The following is a 20,021-nucleotide window of genomic DNA, read 5'->3' on the forward strand; positions in this document are numbered from 1 at the left end:
GTATATATACTGATTGACAAAAATGGTTAAAAAAAGGCAGAAAGGAAGAAGGGGCATACATAGGGCAGGCATTGCCAGTCTGGTGCGGTAGGTAGATTTCTGCTAGCTGAAAATTTTGGGAGTTTTATTTCTATCATACTTGGATAACACAAGATTGGGTAAAGCTAATATGGGAATCTTGGAATCCTGAAAATGAAGCAATAATTTGATCCATTGATTCCCTCTTCCAAGAACAGAAACCTAATTCAATTCATTGACAACATGAATTGACAAAAAGTGAATGTGGTGTTTTTCAACTTTGGCAATTTTAAATCCCGTGTACTTCAACTCCCAGAGTTCATGTCTTAACACCTCCAGTGAGGGAGAGTACAGCCATTTCTGTAGGTAACTGATTCCTTTGTTAATTGTGCTTGCTGGATTTCAACTACTATGCCTTTGTCATTCATTATGGGTAGAGGTAATTTCTCCAAGTCAACAGTACACTTTGCAGTACCTATCACCCCTGCTCCTTTAAGCTTTGGGGATGCTTGGGAGGCACATTATTATAGAAGATATTCATATTTTTATGATTTTTTTTATTAAAAGAAGATTTTACTAAGATTTTAAAAAAATGATAGAAACTTAGAAGAAAAAAGATTATTAAAGGTAAAAAGAAAAGTGAAGAATAAGAAAAAAAACAAGAGAAAGGAAGTTGTCTGAAGAGCCAACTTCTAATTTTCTTTGCAGCAGTTACAAACATAGCAATTATCACCTCCTTCCTAACATATTGCATATCGTAGTTCCCCTCTTCTTCCCATAAAAATATTTTTAATTAATCAATCATGAAATCAGTTCATTTTTGTCCATTTTCAGCAAAAAAAGTCTATAAAGCAAAAGTCAGCAAAAAGTCTATAAAGGGTTTCTAGCCTTTAATAAAAGTAATTGTAATTCCCTCCTTAATCAAACAAGTCAACGCAATAACATTCATTCCTTTCCTAGCGTGTGTCTTAGCACGTATAAAGAATGCATAGAATAACTTTTCGCCTTCTTTCTATTCCCATCTTTTTTCTTCTTAAACAGAGGAGAGCATCCAATCACGGACATGCTAGAAAAAGAGCTAAGGTAAGAGATTCCCCGTGTCATCTTTTTTATGTTGCATTATCATTATACTTCAGAAGATGGTGATGTGACACTAAACCTGTTTCCATCCTTAGTTCTGAGTCCCAGCCGTCCTAACAGGGTGCCTGATTCAGTACTTATCAATCTGAGTTGATAACCAATTTCAAGGCTCAGAATGCCACAGCTATTGCATTTTATTCCTAGATCTCATAAGGATTTTTCAGGTGTCCCCTTTGAATAGCTCACATGCACTTTATCTAGCCATCTCAAGGTGGGAGGTTAAGGCCACTATGGCTATAGCATAACCGTAGAGCAGACTGTTTTTGGAAAAGCATGATGAAAATTATCCACCTTCTAGAAGCCCTGTGAACCTGTTAAATTTGTCCCAGCTCTGGCTTTTGTATCTCGTTTGTTTTAGCTATGTCTCGGTTGTTCTGTTGCATACAATAAGTCAGGGTGACGTTGGAATGCCCCATTATTAAATCTTCCCCATCTATTTTTTTTCTCTACTTAGAGGAATGCCACACTGTGAGGAAAGCCAAGTTCACTGTCATTTTGCCTGGCATGCTTGTTAACCACACGCTGGGTTTTGTTTTCCTTTTTTGGTTGCGATGGAGAATTCATTCATACTTTTCCACCACTCTAGGCTGAATTGGTGCATCCCAGAGTTCCTATCTTGTTTTGCTTTGTTGGTTCACTCATGAATGCTTTTCATATTCTTTATTTTAGTACAGCTTCCAACTAGTAGTCCCTGGAGTTTAATTAATGTATTTCTATTTATTTCTATGAAAATATGTACAATACATTTTCCAGAATGGGAGGAGGGAATGGTCACACGTGGGTTTTATCACAGCCTGATTGGTCCAAGGCTGAGAGGAAATCTATAAATACCGGTGCCTGTCCATTGCTAGCCCAGATTCTCTCTCAGCCTGGTCCAAGCTGTAGAGTAGTTGGATAGGTTCTGTTTGTTTTCTCCTTTTGGGTGAGTTCTATTCAATCTGATTCCTATTTGGCTAATTGGGCACTTTAAATTTAAATTCTAAATTGATCTGCTGCGGCCCCAAGGGACAGATCTCTGCCTCGGGCGGCTGGGGGAGAGCCCAGTGGGGCACTAGTCTCCCCCCCGCAGGCCAGGAACCTTTGCCCGTCCCCGGGTGCGGGGATGCGGTTCCATTCAAACTGCTTCGTTCAAACTACTTGAAGGGGCTGTTTTTTTGCAGCATTCAAACTGCTTCGTTCAAACTACTTGAAGGGGCTGTTTTTTTGCAGCATTCAAACTGCTTCGTTCAAACTACTTGAAGAGGCTGTGTTTTTGCAGCAGGAAAGTGAAAGAGAAACTTAAGCCTCGAGGCTCCAGCGTGCAGATCGCTCCGGAGGGGGCCCCTCGCTGCAGGCTTCCTTTGTTTGTGTTGCCGGGGAGACAGAGCAGGGGGGGGAGAGCGGCTCTCCCTGCTCAATTTAAAGTGAAGCCGGCTAGAAAAGGCCTGGCTGGGCTGCTGGTGATTATTTCCAGCCCTTTTCTCCCGCGCACGGAGTTCCGGTGGCCATTTTGGAGGCTGCCACGTGCTTGAGGCCTTGCCTTTATTGACGGGCCTAGTGCGGCCTAGTGAGAGGCCTTGAGCCTAGGTCTCCCCACAGGCTTCAAGCCCTGGTCTCAGGTGGGACTTTGGAGGCCGATTCCTGCTCCTTTCGTCAGACACGTGAGTGGGGCATGGACGAGGGAGCGGAGATTCCCCAGGGGCAAGGGGCAGGCCCTACTGGGAGTGAGGAGGCCTTGGATCAGGAGGTGGGGAGGGGGGCTCCCCCTCAGAGATCCCTTTCTTCAAGGCGCCCCTCCAGTTCTGTCTCTAGGGATGAGGCAGCTCGCCATAGGGCGCTGGAAAGGACCTTTGCCAGGGCAGAAAGGCAGGCCCAGTCCTCCAAGCCTTTATCTAGGGACAGATCCAGGTCCCCTGTTAGGCCCATTTCAGAAAGGTCTCTACTTAGAGGTTTTAGCCCGGCTTCTTCATGCAGCTCCCCTGGTAGGTCGCAGGCCTTCTCCAGGAGGGGGCGTTCTCCATCCCCCATAGATGATCCTCTGGAGGGCACGTCCAGAGGCCCCTGTTCCCCCCAAAGGTTGGCCCCTCAGGGTCCTGCTTCTACTTTTGGGGATGTGGAGGATCTGGATAATCTCCCTGAAGGGATTAAGAGGCTTATTTCGGCAGCCATCACTCGGGGCATTGCCCAGCGGGACAAAGGCTCCCTTTACTCTAGGCATGGGGGGCTGAACAGGGCTCAGTTTCGGGCTTCCTCCCCTTCCATGATCAGTGAGGCTTCCTTCCTGGGTGGGGGGGAGTTACCCCAGGAGATGGGATTCTCAGATGATGAGAATACCACTGTTTCGGAGGAGCCTTCTTCTAAGGTCCTATTTATGCCCGCCTTGTTTAAAGTTCTCTTGGATAAGGCGAGGCACACCACCAAGGTTGGAACTGGGGATCCTTCTGTGCCCCCCCCAAGGGATCCCGACATGGTCATGTTCTCTGCCACGGCCACCAACAAGGAAGAGATCCCTGCCCCTCCCTTGTTCCTAGAGGTTCTGACCGACCAGTGGGCTAAACCTTCCACTTTCTCTTCTCCAGGTAGTACCGACCGTCGGCATTATAACATGGAGCAAACCTTTGCTCAGGCCATTCAGCTCCCGACGGTTGACACCCCTGTGGCCGCATTGGTGTCCTCCTCCCCGGTGGTGTCGGGCGATGCGGCAGATAAGATGAAGCCGGAGGATAAGCGCGCAGAGCTTACGTTGCGGAAGAACTTCAACGCCACAGCGTGGGCCATTAAGGCGGCGGCCTCGGCTTCCTACTTTAATCGTGCCACGGTCATGTGGCTCAAGAAGCTGCAGGCACGCATTCCCATACAGGAGGACCGGATCCATCAGGATCTGGTCAAGATTCTGGCGGCGTGTCAGTTTTCAGCTGACGCGACCTTGGACACGGTCAAGTTTGCTTCTAGCGCCCTGGCCACCTCGGTCACCTCCCGTAGGCTCCTGTGGTTGCGCCATTGGCAAATGGACAACAAAGCGAAATGGGATTTGGCGGCTGCCCCCTTCAAGGGGTCCGATCTCTTCGGGGAGGCTCTTACTCGCATCCTCGTGGAGGATAAGGACAAGAAGAAGGTCCTACCCTCCACGGCTAAGAAGGCCGAGAACAAGTCTCGTCCCTTCCGTAGACAACGATATAGGGCCCCTAACTTCGGCTATAACCAGCGCTTCTCTTCTTTCTCTTCTGACAGGCATTTCTTGGGGCAGCCCTTCCAGGACAGGAGCCGTTTCCAGGGCCAGGCTCGGCGGCCCTTTCGGGGGGGAGGCGGCCGTCCCTTCCGCAGGGGGAAGTGACTCGAACCCGAGTCATCCCATCGGCGGCCGCCTCGCTCTTTATGCGGACCGGTGGGACGACATCACGTCGGACGCCTGGGTTCGAGCCACGGTTCGTTACGGGCTCAGGTTAGAATTTCTCTCCACTCCTCCAAATCTCTTTCGGTCGTTCCCTCCATCTCGGAGTCGAGAGCGCCGCCGCCTGATGAGTCAGGCGATCGCCCACCTCCTCGAAATCCATGCGGTGGAGGCGGTTCCCGCAGGGGAACGGGGCCGGGGCCACTACTCAAATCTCTTCGTGGTCCCGAAGAGCACGAGGGGTTGGAGAGCAATTCTAGACCTCAAGCGCCTGAACAGGTTTCTGGTCTACAGGCGGTTCAAAATGTCATCGCTCAAGTCCATCCTTCAGGGCATCAGGAAAGGCGATTTCCTGGCCTCCGTGGATCTCACGGAGGCCTATCTTCATATTCCCATCCTGCCCGTTCATCGCCGGTTCTTGAGGTTCTCCCACGGGCCCCACCATTACCAGTACAGGGCTCTTCCCTTCGGCCTGGCCTCGGCCCCGAGGACCTTCACAAAGGTCCTGGCGGCTCTGGCGGCCCATCTGAGATCGGTCCCGGTCCGCCTCCAAGGTTATTTAGACGATGTCTTGCTTCAGGCGGGCTCCCTGTCTCAGGCCGTTTCAGATCTTCAGATTACCATTCGAAGCCTCCAGGCCCTGGGGTTCTCGGTAAACTTCGAAAAGAGCCATCTCACTCCCTCCGCTCGCATTCTGCATCTGGGGACAGTCATAGATTCCAAGTTGGGGGAGGTGCGTCTGTCTCAGGAGAGGCAGGTCAGCCCCCGTCGGCTGGCAGAGAGCGTTCGCACAAAGCGCTCCGTTTCCATCCTCTCTCTGTCGCAGTTATTGGGCAAGATGGTCTCTTGCATAGGGATTGTCCCGTGGGCCAGACTCCATCTTCGGCCCCTTCAATGGGAGCTTATCCCCTATCAGAGGGGACGAATGAGCAATTCCCTTCGGACTCTCCGCATCTCGACGGGAGTCCGTGCATCCCTGGTGTGGTGGCTCTCCCCGGCCATCCAGCGGGGGTGTCTGTTCTGGGAGCCGAACAGGGTGACCGTCACCACGGACGCGAGTCTGTTCGGGTGGGGGGCCCTGGTGGGCTCTCGGATGGCTCAGGGCAGATGGACGGCCTCGGACCTCCGTCACATCATCAATTGGCTGGAACTGAAGGCCGCGCGTCTGGCTCTGAGTCACTTTCGCTCCTCGGTGGAAGGGAGCCACGTTCTCCTCCTGACGGACAATGTGGCCACCAAGGCGCACATCAATCGTCAGGGCGGGACCCACTCGAGAGCCCTCTGGCTGGAGGCTCTGCGATTGGGGTTGTGGGCGGAGAAACACTTACAGTCCCTGGTGGCGGAGCACATCTCGGGACTCTCCAACGTCCAGGCGGACTGGCTCAGTCGAGCAACTCTGGACAACGGCGAGTGGCAACTCCACCCGTCGCTGTTCCGGGAGATCTGTCGTCGGTTCGGGTCCCCCCGGGTGGACCTGTTTGCGTCTCCCGAGAACACACAACTCCCGCGTTTCTTCACCCGTTTCCAATCCAGCTCGGCAGAGGGCACGGATGCCCTCAGGAGCCGGTGGCCCCCGGGCCTTCTCTATGCCTTTCCCCCCATTCCACTCATCCCGGGGACCGTCAGGAAGGTGGTGACGGAAAGGGCCCTGGTCATTCTGGTGGCCCCGTTTTGGCCCAGGAGACCCTGGTTTGCGGACCTGGTTCAGCTGTCAGTGACTTCCCCGTGGAGGATTCCGCAGGGGGAGGTGGTCTTACGGCAGGGGGCCCTGATTCACCCAGAGCCTCAGTGGCTTCAGCTGACCGTTTGGCTCTTGAACGGCGGCTTCTAAGGGGGGCTCATCTGTCTTCCGGGGTCATTCGCACCATCGAGGCGGCCCGTCGTCCCTCAACGACCCGCATTTATAACTCCACCTGGGCAGCGTTCGTCCGCTGGTGCTCCCCCAAGGGCATCTCTCCCGTCAGAGCCACCATCCCCAACGTCTTGGATTTCCTTCAGAAGGGCCTGGAGGACGGGCTCTCGCAAAACACCTTGCGTCGCCAAGTGGCGGCTCTGTCCTCGGTCTTGGGGGGGGCGGGATCTTCTTCTCTTTCCCAGTCTCCTCTGGTCAAGCTGTTCCTCAAGGGGGCGGCAAATCTCAGGCCTCCCCCCGTTCATAGATTCCCCACGTGGGATCTTCCGCTTGTCCTCAAGGCATTAACAGGAGCCCCGTTTGAACCTCTCCGCTCGGTGCACTTGCGCTTCTTATCACTGAAGGTGGTCTTCCTGGTGGCCATCACTTCCGCCCGGCGTATATCCGAGCTGGGCGCCCTGTCTTGTAAGGACGACCTCTGTCATTTTCACCAGGACAGAGTGGTCCTTCGCCTTGACCCGGCATTCGTCCCCAAGGTGAATACCCCCTTTCACAGGGCTCAGGAGATCGTCCTGCCTGACTTCTGCCCGAGTCCGTCCACTGACAGGGAGCGTCTTTGGCATCGTCTGGATGTCCGCCGTGCCTTGCGGATCTACCTCCGGCGGACCAAGGATTTCCGCAAGTCGGAGGCCTTGTTTGTCTCCTTCCTACCTGGAGCTCTGGGTTCGAGGGTGTCCTCGGCTACCATCGGCCGTTGGCTGCGTCAGGCCATCTCGGAGGCCTACGTGGCCTCAGGGCGGCCGGTTCCGTCAGGCGTCACGGCGCACTCTACAAGGAGCGCGGCAACCTCGGCAGCGTGGGCCACGAGGGCCCCATTTGAAGACATCTGCCGGGCGGCTACCTGGGCCTCTCCAACCTCGTTCATCCGGCATTATCGTCTGGATGCTTTCGCGTCAGCGGACGCGTCTTTCGGTCGTAGGGTCCTACAGGGGGTGGCAGCTGAGGCTCCCCTTGGTTCCTAGAGTTCCTGTTCTCCCTCCCTGGGACTTTAGCTTGGGTATGTCCCACGTGTGACCATTCCCTCCTCCCATTCTGGAAAAAGGACGTTGGTCTTACCTGAACGTCTATTTTCTGATGGGAGGAGGGAATGGTCACAACCCGCCCTGAGTTCTGTCTGTTGGGGCCAAGGGGAGGGCCCGGGGGGTGTTTCCCGGGGTTTGTTGTGTTGTTTCTTGTTTTTCAGTTGTACCGTTCATGTTCGAGAATCTGGGCTAGCAATGGACAGGCACCGGTATTTATAGATTTCCTCTCAGCCTTGGACCAATCAGGCTGTGATAAAACCCACGTGTGACCATTCCCTCCTCCCATCAGAAAATAGACGTTCAGGTAAGACCAACGTCCTTTCTCAAGAATCCATATTTCGGCACATGGGCTTGTCCGGTGTAAAATGTTGTGGGCATCACCATTCGCACCCCATAACAAATTCTTCAACCAGTTTGAGACAAAGCTTTATTTTTAGCATATTTTTAAACGAACCTGGCAAACCACTCAGAGTATCTATGCTTGTTAAAAGCAGTGGCGAGATTCAGCTGGCTTGCACCAGTTCAGGCAAACCGGTTGTCAAATTGCCCACCCACCCACCACTATCAAAGTGGACCCTGGGTGTGGGACTGTGCTGCAATGGAGAAACGGGCAATGGAGTGGCCAGTGTGAGAGAAGGAGGAGGCTACTTTCCCTCTTTCTTCTCCCAGCTCCTCCTCCTTCCCTCGTGCCGGCTGTTCTGTTGTCCTTTTCTCCATTGCAGCGCAGCGCAGCGCAGCGCAGCGCAGCGCAGCGCAGCGCAGCGCAGCGCAGCACAGCACAGCATAGCACCCAGGATCCACTTTGATAGCGGGGGTGTGGTGGTGTTTAATTTTATACCGTCACGAGACACTTGTCCCACATGTGCAATGGAGCTGGAGGAGGGGGATGGGCTACGCCTCCCACGACAGCCAACCTGACCCTGGGCGAACTGGTTGTTAAATTATTTGAATCCCATCACTGCATGTAAAGTGCCAGCTGTGGAATGGTAGGTTTGGAATTAAGGCAGGAAGAATCTACTTATTTGTTACTTACTTTTGCTACATATTGGAGGGTGGGGAAGATAGGTTATATAATGAATTTGCAACTAAGAAGCCCAATTCCCATGTTTGTTTGTCATTTAAGCTCATGTAGAAACAGAGGTCAGATGGAGAGGCATATTATCATATATAATGGGATCCCATCTATGATGCCAAGAGAGGAAATTTGTCCCAGTTATGCGGTTACTAATGTTGATGAAGTTGACACCCTTTGTATTGTTCTATGGCAAAAAAAAGGATCTATCTTTCTAATGAAAGCAATGCTACCTTAATTACTAGTAGATGACTGGCAGGTCCATGACACATCAAAAGGAAGCTGTAGTCACCTGCATCTTAACTTCAGAAGCATTTGTGTGTTTGTTTGTTTCAGTCAAATTCGAAACTGAAATTAGTGAGGGGCCTGGCTGTATGTGAAGAATCTTCTAGTCCCTTTGTGGATGGGCCTTTGGAAACTCAAGTAAGCCAAACAACAAGTAAATAAATACCCCTTTCAGCTGGTGGGAGGGGTGTGCATAGAGAATCCCTTTCAGCATTAATTATTTCTGGCCTAGATTAAGGTAAGACATCCTGACAAAAACCTGTCTGAACCAATAGCATCTTGTGACAATGTGATAGTCAAGTTAAAATGTATTAAAAGTGATATTGATATATCATTGCCATATCAGTAATCTCCAATGGTCTGATTACAGATTGCCATATGTATGAGTCCATGTTCTGGACTCTTTATTAAGAAAGCCCGTATTACATAGCATGATCAGGACATATGATTGTATCACGAAGAGTGGCTTAAGGAGAACTTTCAGAATATAATAACTTTTAATCATCTAGTGATTCCAAATAATACATATTGAATCTTTCCTACCTGTAGGACAGCAATCTATGCAGAAAATGATACACATTATGATCCATATAGTAAACCACTATAGTTCAGGTAGGGTGCTGTAGGTATAGGATGCTATTGTTCTGATCTAGGTTCTCCAGAAAGCACGAGACGGACTCCTAGTCCTGATAAAACCCTTTTTATTAAACGATTGTGAATTCCTCTCATTCACATTCAGCAAGGCCTGGCAAACAGTCTTTCAAAGGAATATGTATGACTACAGACCTTATCTATCTTGAAAAGCTGCCGTGTAAATATTTTCCAAATGAGATGCTGTGCAAGGGAAGACTGGGCACAGAGTCTCTGAGATTCACAGACAGATCTTCTCACTCCTGAAATGAATCTAACGACCGAACGAATGAATGGTTTCCTGCAAAAGCCCACTCCCCTTTTGCCCCTCTTTTATTTCCTATGGGAGGGGCCAATCACCTTCCACCTGTGAGTTTACTCCCAAGTCTACCCTGATTTCTGAGTTGTTCTTTTCTTCTGGCAGCTCTGCGCATGCGCACACTGGAAACAGGCTCTAGCTGTTCCTCTGCCTCACTGTTGTCTAGCTCCACAGGCCCCTGATCACTGCTAGATGGTCTTGGCCCCGTCTCTGCCTCCACACAGAGCCCTTGACCGAGCCTTCCCCAGCCTCCAGGACTGGCCCATGCTCCCCGCAACCTCCTCACTGTCTGATTCTGCTGCCAGTTCTGCTAGTGGGTCACAACAGCTATAAGAAGACAAAATCAAGAATTGTGGCACATACTAGAGATTTACCAAGCGAGCATTGTAGATTATTCAAGCAAGTGAGCTATGCTTAGAAAATAGTGCAAAATCCACTGGGTTTTTAACCTATCTGATCTGGAAAAGCCTTCCAATATCACACCTAATTGATCATTTATTGGTTGGCTCCCTAAGCAGAACTTAGTGTTCTCTTAGTGTGAAATATCACATTTTCTCCCCTCCTGCAAGGAAAAACAGGGACAGAACAACCTGCCTAGTGTAGCCTTCTGTCCAAATCAAATCAGTACTTTTAGTATATTTACTGTTGCCTCATAAGTAGAGACCATTGATAGCACAAAAAAGTTATTGATTCCATATTTTATATATATATATATATATATATATATATATATATATATATATATATATATATATATATATATATATATATATATATATATATATATATATATATATATATATAAAACACTCATACACAGAGGAGAACTTAGCCACATGGAGAAGGGTAGGCCAGAATCTTCAGTGATTGATGGCCAACCTGACCCAAAGTAAAATTCCTTCCTAGATCCAAAAAGTTGATCATACGATGCTTCCAGCTTCTGTTGATTGCAAAGCATCAGCAAATACAGCTTTTGTCCTGTCATTAGGATATCATACATTTGCACATCAGTTGCCCATCTGACAAGGAAGATGACAAATCTGCAAAAGATGGTCCCGAAAAAGAAGAAAAAGAGAAAAACAAAGAGAAGGCCCCCAAGAAAATGTTGTCTAGAGGTAAGACAATCTTAGGTTCCAGTCACACCTGTTCTTTGCAAAATTCCGAGGCACCTGGATGATGCCAATAAATTAATAAACATGTCCTAAAATTTGTAAAAGTGAATTAGTAACATGCTTTAATAATCCTTTGAAGCTTGTGCAATATATTTGATGTCATTCAATTTATGGATCATTTATTTGTTAGTTGCATATTTTATCTTTTCTCAAGGAACACATAACCATAACCTTCCCTCCCCAACTACACTCCTGTGACGTAGATTGGTTGGAGTGATGGAACCTGGCCCAAGTCATCCATTCATTTTCTGTATCTGACCCTCCCTGACTGGATTAGCTACTATACTGCATTGAAGACAGAGTCAAGGAAAAATTTGCAACCTTATATAGTTATAAAAGTTTAGACCAGGGGGTCACCAACCTTTTAGACCTTGGGAACCACTAAATCCATAATTTTAAATCCCATGGACCACTAATATGAATTAGTGACGGGATAGGGTCCTTAGTGGAGACAAGTGCCCGGGGTCAACCCTAGGTTTGCTGCCCATTGCAGCTAGGAATTTCAAATATGGCCAAGAATGAATGCTTGTCTTGTAGCCAGCCCGGGCGCTAGATTGGCTGCCTGCAAACACTGTCTTTCGAGGAGCCCGGCCGAAAGTGCACCAATCACTGAAGCGTCTGGACTCCCAAGGAGGGAGGGAGGGAAGGGCTGGAGCTACTAAACAGACAGCCAAGCTAAGTGCCTGAAGGACCCCATCCCATCAGGGAGCAGAAGTAATTGCTTTGGGGGGCCATATCTGGCCCAGGGGCCATAATTTGACAATCCCTGATTTAGTGCAATATAAAAAATGCAAAGATTTTTCTGCGGAACACCAAAATTTTCTCCCAGACCACCAGTTGGTGACCGCTGGTTTAGACTAATGCTATTATATTTTTCAAAATCTTAACTGTGGAAGTGCGTGAAAAGACTCAGATTTGTCTGAAAGTGCACACTTCGCATTTCCCACTGCCAGTGAGAGAGCACTTGGATTTCTTCCCACAAAAAAAAAAAAAAAAAGTCCCCTGAGGAGAAGATTCAGCAAAGAGGCCAAAGACCAGATTGGAATGAAGATGTACATGATGAAGTTTATGGTCTCAGTGTAACAAATTATATATTAGTACACATGTGTGTGCACATGCACACACACATATACATATTTGCACATATGTATACACACACACGGGTATATGTACACATGTGTATATACACACACATACACATGCCACTTACCGGTAAGTGTTTGTTTAAGAAACCTTCCCCCCGCTTCTTTTTGCCATTTCTATAGTGATGGAGAAAGTTTCTAACACAAGAGATAGAGCTATACTGAGTTCCTGGTTCAATCCCTCCATCCTCTTTTCTCCTAGGGATGAAAAATGAAAAAAAAAAGTCACAATTTTGTCCCAAATTTCCTTTATGTACAGATAGTCCTTGACTTACAACCACTCCTTTAATGCCCATTCAGAATTACAACGTTGCTGGAAAAAAGTGACTTGTGACCAGTTTTCACACTTATAACCATTTGCAGCCTCCTCACAGTCACGTGGTCAAACGTAGGTGCTTTGCAGCCGGCATCCACTGTATTTACGATGGTTGTAACATCCCGAGATCCTTGAATTATCATTTGCAACCTTCCTAGGGAGCTTCTGGCAAGCAAAATCAATGGGGAAGGCAGATTCGTTTAACAACTACATGGTTCTCTTAACAACTGTAGTGATTCGCTTAACAACCATGGCAAAAAGTAAAATGGGGCATGACTCACTTAACAACTTCCTTGCTTTAGCAATCGAAATTTTGGGTTCCATTGCGATTGTAAGTCAAGGACTACCTGTACCTTAACCTCACTTCAGTCTCTTTCTTACTGCTGCACTGTTACAATGGCATCTTAGTACCTATGCATTACCTTATTAGTTATTTAATTAATTATGTATGTTTTTAAATATGAATCAGCATGATAAGAGATCTGTCCACTTGAAATAAGTATTTTTCAAGAAAGTCTTTCTTTCTCTCTCTCTCTCTCTCTCTCTGTCTCCCTCCCTCCCTCTCTCCCCCCCTCCCCAATTGGCACACTGCACACAGGCTCGTTATCTCAGAGATCTATTTTAACTGAGTCGTGGTGGCTCAGTGGTTAGAATACAATATTGCATGCTAACTCTGCATTCCACTGCCAGCAGTTCAATCCTGACCTGCTTAAGGTTGACTCAGCCTTCCATCCTTCCGATGAGGACCCGGATTGTTGGGGAAAATATGCTGACTCTGTAAACCTCTTAGAGAAGACTGTAAAGCATTGTAAAGCGACATATAAGTCCAAATGGTATTGCTATTCTTATAAATTTAGGTAGCAGTACATTTCACTTCACCCCCCCAAATCACATTTAAAATAATAACCCTTGGGATTAGAAGAGAAAAATCTGCCATTGTATATTGTAATGTGGCACAGGAAATAACCTGCAAAATCCTTCTTCAGATTGCATGAAACAATTATACTATATATCACTCACTATTGGGCGTTCCTGTGTTCACATTTTCTTCGGCACACAGATGGTCTAAGACTGCGTTATATATGGGTCAAATACGTGAAAGCATGTGAATGAGAGTTTTCTTTCCTGGAGAATGCTGTGTTCCAGCAAACTCAGCATAGCAAGCATACACGTTTTCACTGAGCCCACTAAATAATTGCTTCCAATATTTAAACTCTGCAGGGTGCCACTGCACACAGCATTTCCCCTAGACTTGGTATCTGTTTCCTTCTGTATGATCACAAGTGTTGTGTATCTCTACTGGAGGAAAAAAATGCTATTAGTTGCTGGTTGGTTAAATAGACCTATAAAGCTCAGAGCCTACTTAATCAGCCAATTCATCTAGACTGGCAACTCTAAACTCTGCAATTTGGGAGGAAAAGAATGAGAAATCTGAATAAAAGGAGCCCAAAACTACTAACAGCATCTGAATTTGCTTTCTCCTCCCCTGAGATCAAAAGATGTTGTAAATAATGCAGAACCTAACATACTTATTACAAAACCCTGGTACATGATGATATGTCCCACACAACTTCTTCTGATGGATTAGTGTAATCTTCGTTAATATGAGGCTTGAAGATCAAGCACTGAGGTTTGATAAATTTGAATTCTAGGAAAAATAAGATCAGTCTATTTCTGGTCTATGTCATTTTATAGTAATGACAGTGGTGATCCCCCTCACCATCTTAAGAAATACTCAAATTCATTGATTACATTGATAGAGGCTGATACGTTATAACAAGAATTCAGAGATGTATCACAACATGCTTTGATCAAATAGGCCCTTCCTTGTTTTTCTGTAGTCTGGATTTATATATTCAACTTTTTAGAATCTAGAAAAGGTGGAAGCGTTCTCCATTGTGGTGGAATCGGTAAAAAGAAAAGAAAATATTCGTATTGAAATATTTAAAATTAATTTCACCTTCCTAAAGGTTTAGCCTGATGGTTTAAAGTTGAATTTAAAGGGAGCCTAAAGATTTAAAGTTGAATTTCAAAGGATAAGTTTGGAGTGTGCATTGAAGTGCATGCAACATCTGTCAGAAAATGCCTCATAGTCTTTCAACTATGACGTTACTTGAGCTGGGATATTGCTCCCATTGTTTATTGCTCTTATTCTGAGCAGTATTTTGGCACAAGGGAATTATAGTGCAACATTTGAGTATCCCAATGGATGGAAAAGACTATACTGAAATTGTGTCCATTCCATCATTTGCATTAAATTGAGGTGCTTGAATACCAGATCTTTCTTTCTTTCTTTCTTTCTTTCTTTCTTTCTTTCTTTCTTTCTTTCTTTCTTTCTTTCTTTCTTTCTTTCTTTCTTTCTTTCTTTCCTTCCTCCCTCCCTCCCTCCCTCCCTCCCTCCTTCTTTTTTCTTCTCCTCCCCCCCCCTTTTCCCTGTTCTATAAGTAGGTCATTTCTTGAGTTTGCTTCTATTGTCTGTTATAGATTCCAGCCAGGAATACACAGACTCCACTGGGATAGATTTGCATGAATTTTTAGTAACTACACTGAAGAAAAATCCAAGGTAGGTTCCAGAGGTGGCTATGTTGTGGATCCTGCAACTGCATGCAGAATTAAAAATGAGAGGCACATATATAATCAAGGGTAGTGTTAGCTGCTATAAATCTAACATGTTTATGTTGGTATGTGTCTGCTAAGGGTAGGATGGAGCAGCTAAGCAGCCTTTCATGCCCTCCTGAAATCATGGAATGATGTAAGTATCATAAACATGAATTACATATAATTTAGAGTGTCCTCTTAGTTTACCTAGTCTTGCTACTCCTAAGCACTTCTATGCTCATCTTGCCCTCGAAAGTCTTGAGCTTGACATGGCAACAGTGAGATCTGGACTTTGATTTGACTTTGGTTAATGCCCAGATTCTGGGTAACAGCGCGACCAAAGAATCATAATAATAGTTCATAGACTACTCCTGATTGGTCTACAACTTCATTAGTATCTTCTTTACCATTACCAATTTGCCACTAATGGAGATCAGAATATTTGTGAGAACTTCCTCCATCGTCTGCCTAGTTGTGTAGTCCAATATAACAGGATGACATTTTGCAGGGGAAAGTTGATGCCGCCTGTAGATTATCTGAAATCTGTAATAATGAATAAAATCTCATTACGTTTTTTTCTTAGTGTAACGTGAGGTTTACAGGTTTCCTACTCGTGTTGTTCCTGGAATATAATCTTAGCTTTGCTACGTCATTCATCTGACCTTTTAGAAAATCATGGAAAGCCGAATCATTCATGATGCAAGCTTGTTGCTATTTATTTGCTTGCGCATTGACATTTTGCAGTGTCTCCAGAGGTGTAAGAGGGATATAGTATAATCACGTGCCATAGATTGGAAAGAGAAAACGTGGCTGACCTAGAGTTAACTAAGAAAGGTTCCATTGGTTTTTGAGTTCAGTCTCATAGTCTTTCTCTAAAGCTTGAACCACCAACTGTGACGGCTATCTAGCAGCACAGACTTTTGTTAAAATAGATGCATTTATATCCTCCTATGCTATGTTTGTAGAGTATATACTATACTATATACTATAGTATATAGCAGGGGTGTCAAACTCAAGGCCTGCAGGCCGAATCTGGCCCATGAGTGCTTAGATTTGGCCCGTGGGGCTGCCCTGGGAACAATGAAGGACCGGCCCGTGGTGCCTCTGCCGACCCTCCCTCCATTTTCACAGGCAGAGGCCTGCAGGATGTCAAGTTCGCCACACCTACCCTGGCCATGGCCACCCAGCCACACCCACTCAGTGCCCCCACTCCCAGGTCAAACACAACCCTGATGCAGCCCTCAATGAAATTGAGTTTGACACCCCCAGTATATAGTATAGTATATATACTACAGTTTATGGACTATGTAGTATATACTACTATATACTATAGATGCAAGAACACAAAGGGGGAAATGATTACACGGTTACAAAGAATAGTGATAATTCTAAAAATCCTCCTTTAAATAGTTCCTCTACTCTGCTTCTGTTTCGTTAATAAACAGTATCAAAATTGAATGCCCCACATTAGCTATGTTTTGATAATACTGTTTCTCTTTAATAATTGAAATTGTAGGAGAGCCTATGGGTTGTCATGCTTCTCATCTCTATGCAAAAATGAGTTTGGCCTGAGCAACAACAACAACAACAAATGCTGCTTTTAACTTGCTACATCTGTTTTGCATCTGTCAGTGCAGAACAGGTAACAGTGCCTTTGTTGTTGAATCACCTTGAGCTTTTAGCTTAATATTAGAAAAAGAGAAGGGCGTAAAGCTACAGATTTTGCCAAGACACTTTTCTTTCTCTGCACTGAACGTTTTGCTTTGTTTCTCCCTTGATTTTCTTTTAACAGGGATAGGATGATGCTGCTAAAATTAGAACAGGAGATCCTGGAATTTATTAATGATAACAAGTAAGTAAGTAAGGCGGGTTGATTTATGAGTAAGAGTAACTGTGGAGACCACAAGCTTTCTTGTCTTGCGATGGAAACAATCCATTTGTGGAACGTGCAGGAGCTCTATTTCCTTCTCCCCTTTTCCTCAACAAGTTAAGCGTTAGTACATTTGCATGTAGGACCCAGTTAGGTTTGGTATAGAGCAACTGTGGAGTTTCCATTTCCTCCATTTGTTTGTTTGTATCCTACTTTTTAGTTATTTTTACAAATAACTCTTTAAACTCTGCGTCTGTATTCGTAATAATGCCTCTGAATGTTGTAGACGTTATTCCCAGCTATACCATTCTCTGGTTCCTAATTGAACCAGCAGCGGGAGGGGGGGGGGAACAAACCAGCACAACCCACAAAGTCATTTTGGTACATTTTATTTCATTTTCCCTTTCTCCAAGCAGCTTAGGATAGCTTTCAAAATTCTTGTCTCCCACCCCAGTTTATCTTTGGAATTATTCTCAATCATTTAGAAAGTGTTAGAGTTAAAAATGAGAATTTCAGCTTGGGCCCTTCCAGTCACAATTGAATGCACAAACTGCACAGAAATGCAAGGCCTCCCTTGGGGTGTCCACCGAGTCAAGAGGGCAGTACAGCCGTGCAGTCAAAAGCTATCTCCTTTTCATGGGCAGCATTTTTAGCCTTTTCACACAGCCACCTGTATTGCTACGCCTCTGAACATCTCTGCATAAATTGCAGCTCGTAGAGTTTTCTCTGAATTCAGCATAATAAAAAGTTGATATAAAAACAAAGTCGGCTCATCATTAATGTCTCCCATGCTAGAAACATCTTAAATTGACTGTGCAGCTATTCATTTATTTGTCAAGGAACTTTCCAACCCTTTACAATAAAGCTATCTTAGAGTCTATAATAAACATGTCTGCTAAGCCTCAGTGGCCTATAATCAGTCTGTGTGTGTGTGTGTGCGTGTGTGTGCGTGTGTGTGTGTGTGTGTCTTCTATATATCGTATATCATGTAATGCCCAGCCAACTTTTTAGGATTAGCTGAAAATCACTAATTCAGCAGGCTAAAAGTACTGCAGTATGAACAGGTCTGACTGGAGAGTTATAGATTTTCAGCTTTTATTATCAGGGGTTACTGCTACTAAGTCCTTGTAATTGGCCCAATCTAATTCTAGAACTATTCTGATCATAAAATGAAATAACTCATATACTCAACTATCCTATCGTGACAGCTGCTTGTTTTGGGGTAGAATATACCAAGATTCAACCAAGAGCTTTGATATGGTTCATGTTTTAGAAGGTTTATTTCCCTCAATATTTATAGTTCAGCTGATGCCAAATGACATTGGGCAGCTTACTACTTAGGCATATATGCCGATAATATTAACATTGTTATATATCATATTTAAAGGGATGGGTGGCTCAGTGGCTAAGAAACTGAGCTTGTCGATCAGAAAGGTTGACAGTTCGGTGGTTCGAATCCCTAGCACTGTGTAACAGAGTGAGCTCCTGTTACTTGTCCCAGCTTCTGCTAACATAGCAATTTGAAAGCATTTAAAAATGCAAGTATAAAAAGAGAGATCACCTTTGGTGGGAAGGTAACAGCGTTCCGTTCCGTTTAGTCATGCTGCCACATGACCACAGAGATGTCTTCAGACAGTGTTGGCTCTTTGGCTTTGAAACGGAGATCAACACCGTCCCTAGAGTCAGGAACAACTAGCACATATGTGCAAGGGGAACCTTTGTCTTCACCTTTATATCGATATTTAAGTCATTATTCCTAGAGCCAGTACACATGTCTTGAAATGGATTGGTTGCGCAAGCCATTCATTGCATAAAACTATGGGAAGAATTGCTTCAGTGCCCATCCTAGAAGAGTTCGCGTTACTCCCAAGTATACTGAATGAACTACTAGTAGAGATCGGAAGATTTTTCTGGATTGTCAATGATTTTTAATAAAATTTCAATATTATATCAGTAAGGCAATATTACCGTGTTGCTAGTGATGGTTTCAGTTCCCCGCATTGGTATTAAATGAATGGATGCTTTCTACAGTGGTTTAGCTTGACCTTTTACCCTGTTAAATTTGCTGAATGAGGATATGTCTCTGATAACTCATCCCACCAACTGCCCTGGAGCCAATGACCAAGACTGCCCACATGTTCAGTTTTCAGGAAGACCTAGTTGAGCATTACTCATATGGAAATAAATATTTATTTGTTCTGCCCCCTTTTGACACCTTGCAGATGTGTTATAATTAAAATTCAAAGAACGATCAAAAGAAGAAAACACTGGGCTTTGCAGTCCCAGCCGGAGAGGGCTAGTTGTGGAAGACTGTAAATTTAGGAAGGCAGGTAGCAATTGATGGGATGCTAGAGGTCATCCTGGATTTACAACTGGTCACTTAATGACTGATTGAAGTTACAACGGACTTTTAAAAAAGCTGCTTACAGCCCATCCTTGAAGTTGCGACTGCCTTCCTCCCCCACAGTCACCTGATTGCATTTCAGGCATTTGGCAACATTTGCATTGATAACTGGTTCCAATGACCCCCAGTCACACAACTACAACATGCATTTTTTTTAAACTAATTTCTGATATTTTTTGCTGACTTCTGGCAAAAAAAAAAAATCCCACCATTCGGAAGGATGGATTTGTTTAACAACCAATAATAAAATAGTATTTTAAATAGTAAAAGTTAATTACAAGTAGTCCTCGACTTACAACAGTTCACTTAGTGACCATTCAATGTTACAATGACACTGAAAAAAGTGGCCATTTTTCACACTTATAATCATTGCAGCATTGATTTACATTTGGATGCTTGACAACTGACTCACATTTATGACGGTTACAGTGTCCCCAGTCATGTGGTTATCTTTTGGCAATCTTCTAACGAGCTAAGTCAATGGGAAAATCAGATTCACTTAACAACTATGGCGAGAAAAGTTGTAAAATGGGGCAAAACTCACTTAACAAATTTCTCACTTAGCAACATAAATTTGGGGCTCAATTGTCGTAAGTTCGAGGACTACCTTGTACTGATTCTTGTTCTTTGTCACAGTGAACTTGCACAGTTCTGGGTTTTTCTGGTTGCTGGGTTTTCAGCTGCAATAGAAAATGAAACTCTGTTGACATAATACATGTTTAGTTTTGATTTAGACTCTTCAAGAGATGCT

The 20,021-nt window shown here is 45.2% G+C and overlaps 1 protein-coding gene across 9 annotated transcripts in view; it reads left to right on the top strand.

The window, feature by feature from the left end:
- R3HDM2 (R3H domain containing 2) overlaps positions 1-20,021 on the top strand; it is a 181,385-nt gene that overhangs the window by 97,164 nt on the left and 64,200 nt on the right. For all 9 annotated transcript variants that reach the window (XM_087710600.1, XM_087710602.1, XM_087710607.1 and 6 more), the window contains exons 3-7: positions 1,060-1,101; positions 8,871-8,957; positions 10,757-10,883; positions 14,883-14,961; positions 16,789-16,848. In XM_087710600.1, the coding sequence (XP_087566726.1) occupies positions 1,060-1,101; positions 8,871-8,957; positions 10,757-10,883; positions 14,883-14,961; positions 16,789-16,848 (395 nt within the window). The remainder of the gene's footprint in view (positions 1-1,059; positions 1,102-8,870; positions 8,958-10,756; positions 10,884-14,882; positions 14,962-16,788; positions 16,849-20,021) is intronic.

Source organism: Thamnophis sirtalis, unplaced genomic scaffold (genome assembly GCF_051295495.1).
Source record: "Thamnophis sirtalis isolate CommonGarterSnake01/CBP01778 unplaced genomic scaffold, rThaSir2_p1.2 scaffold_3, whole genome shotgun sequence".
Classification (NCBI taxonomy): domain Eukaryota; kingdom Metazoa; phylum Chordata; class Lepidosauria; order Squamata; family Natricidae; genus Thamnophis; species Thamnophis sirtalis.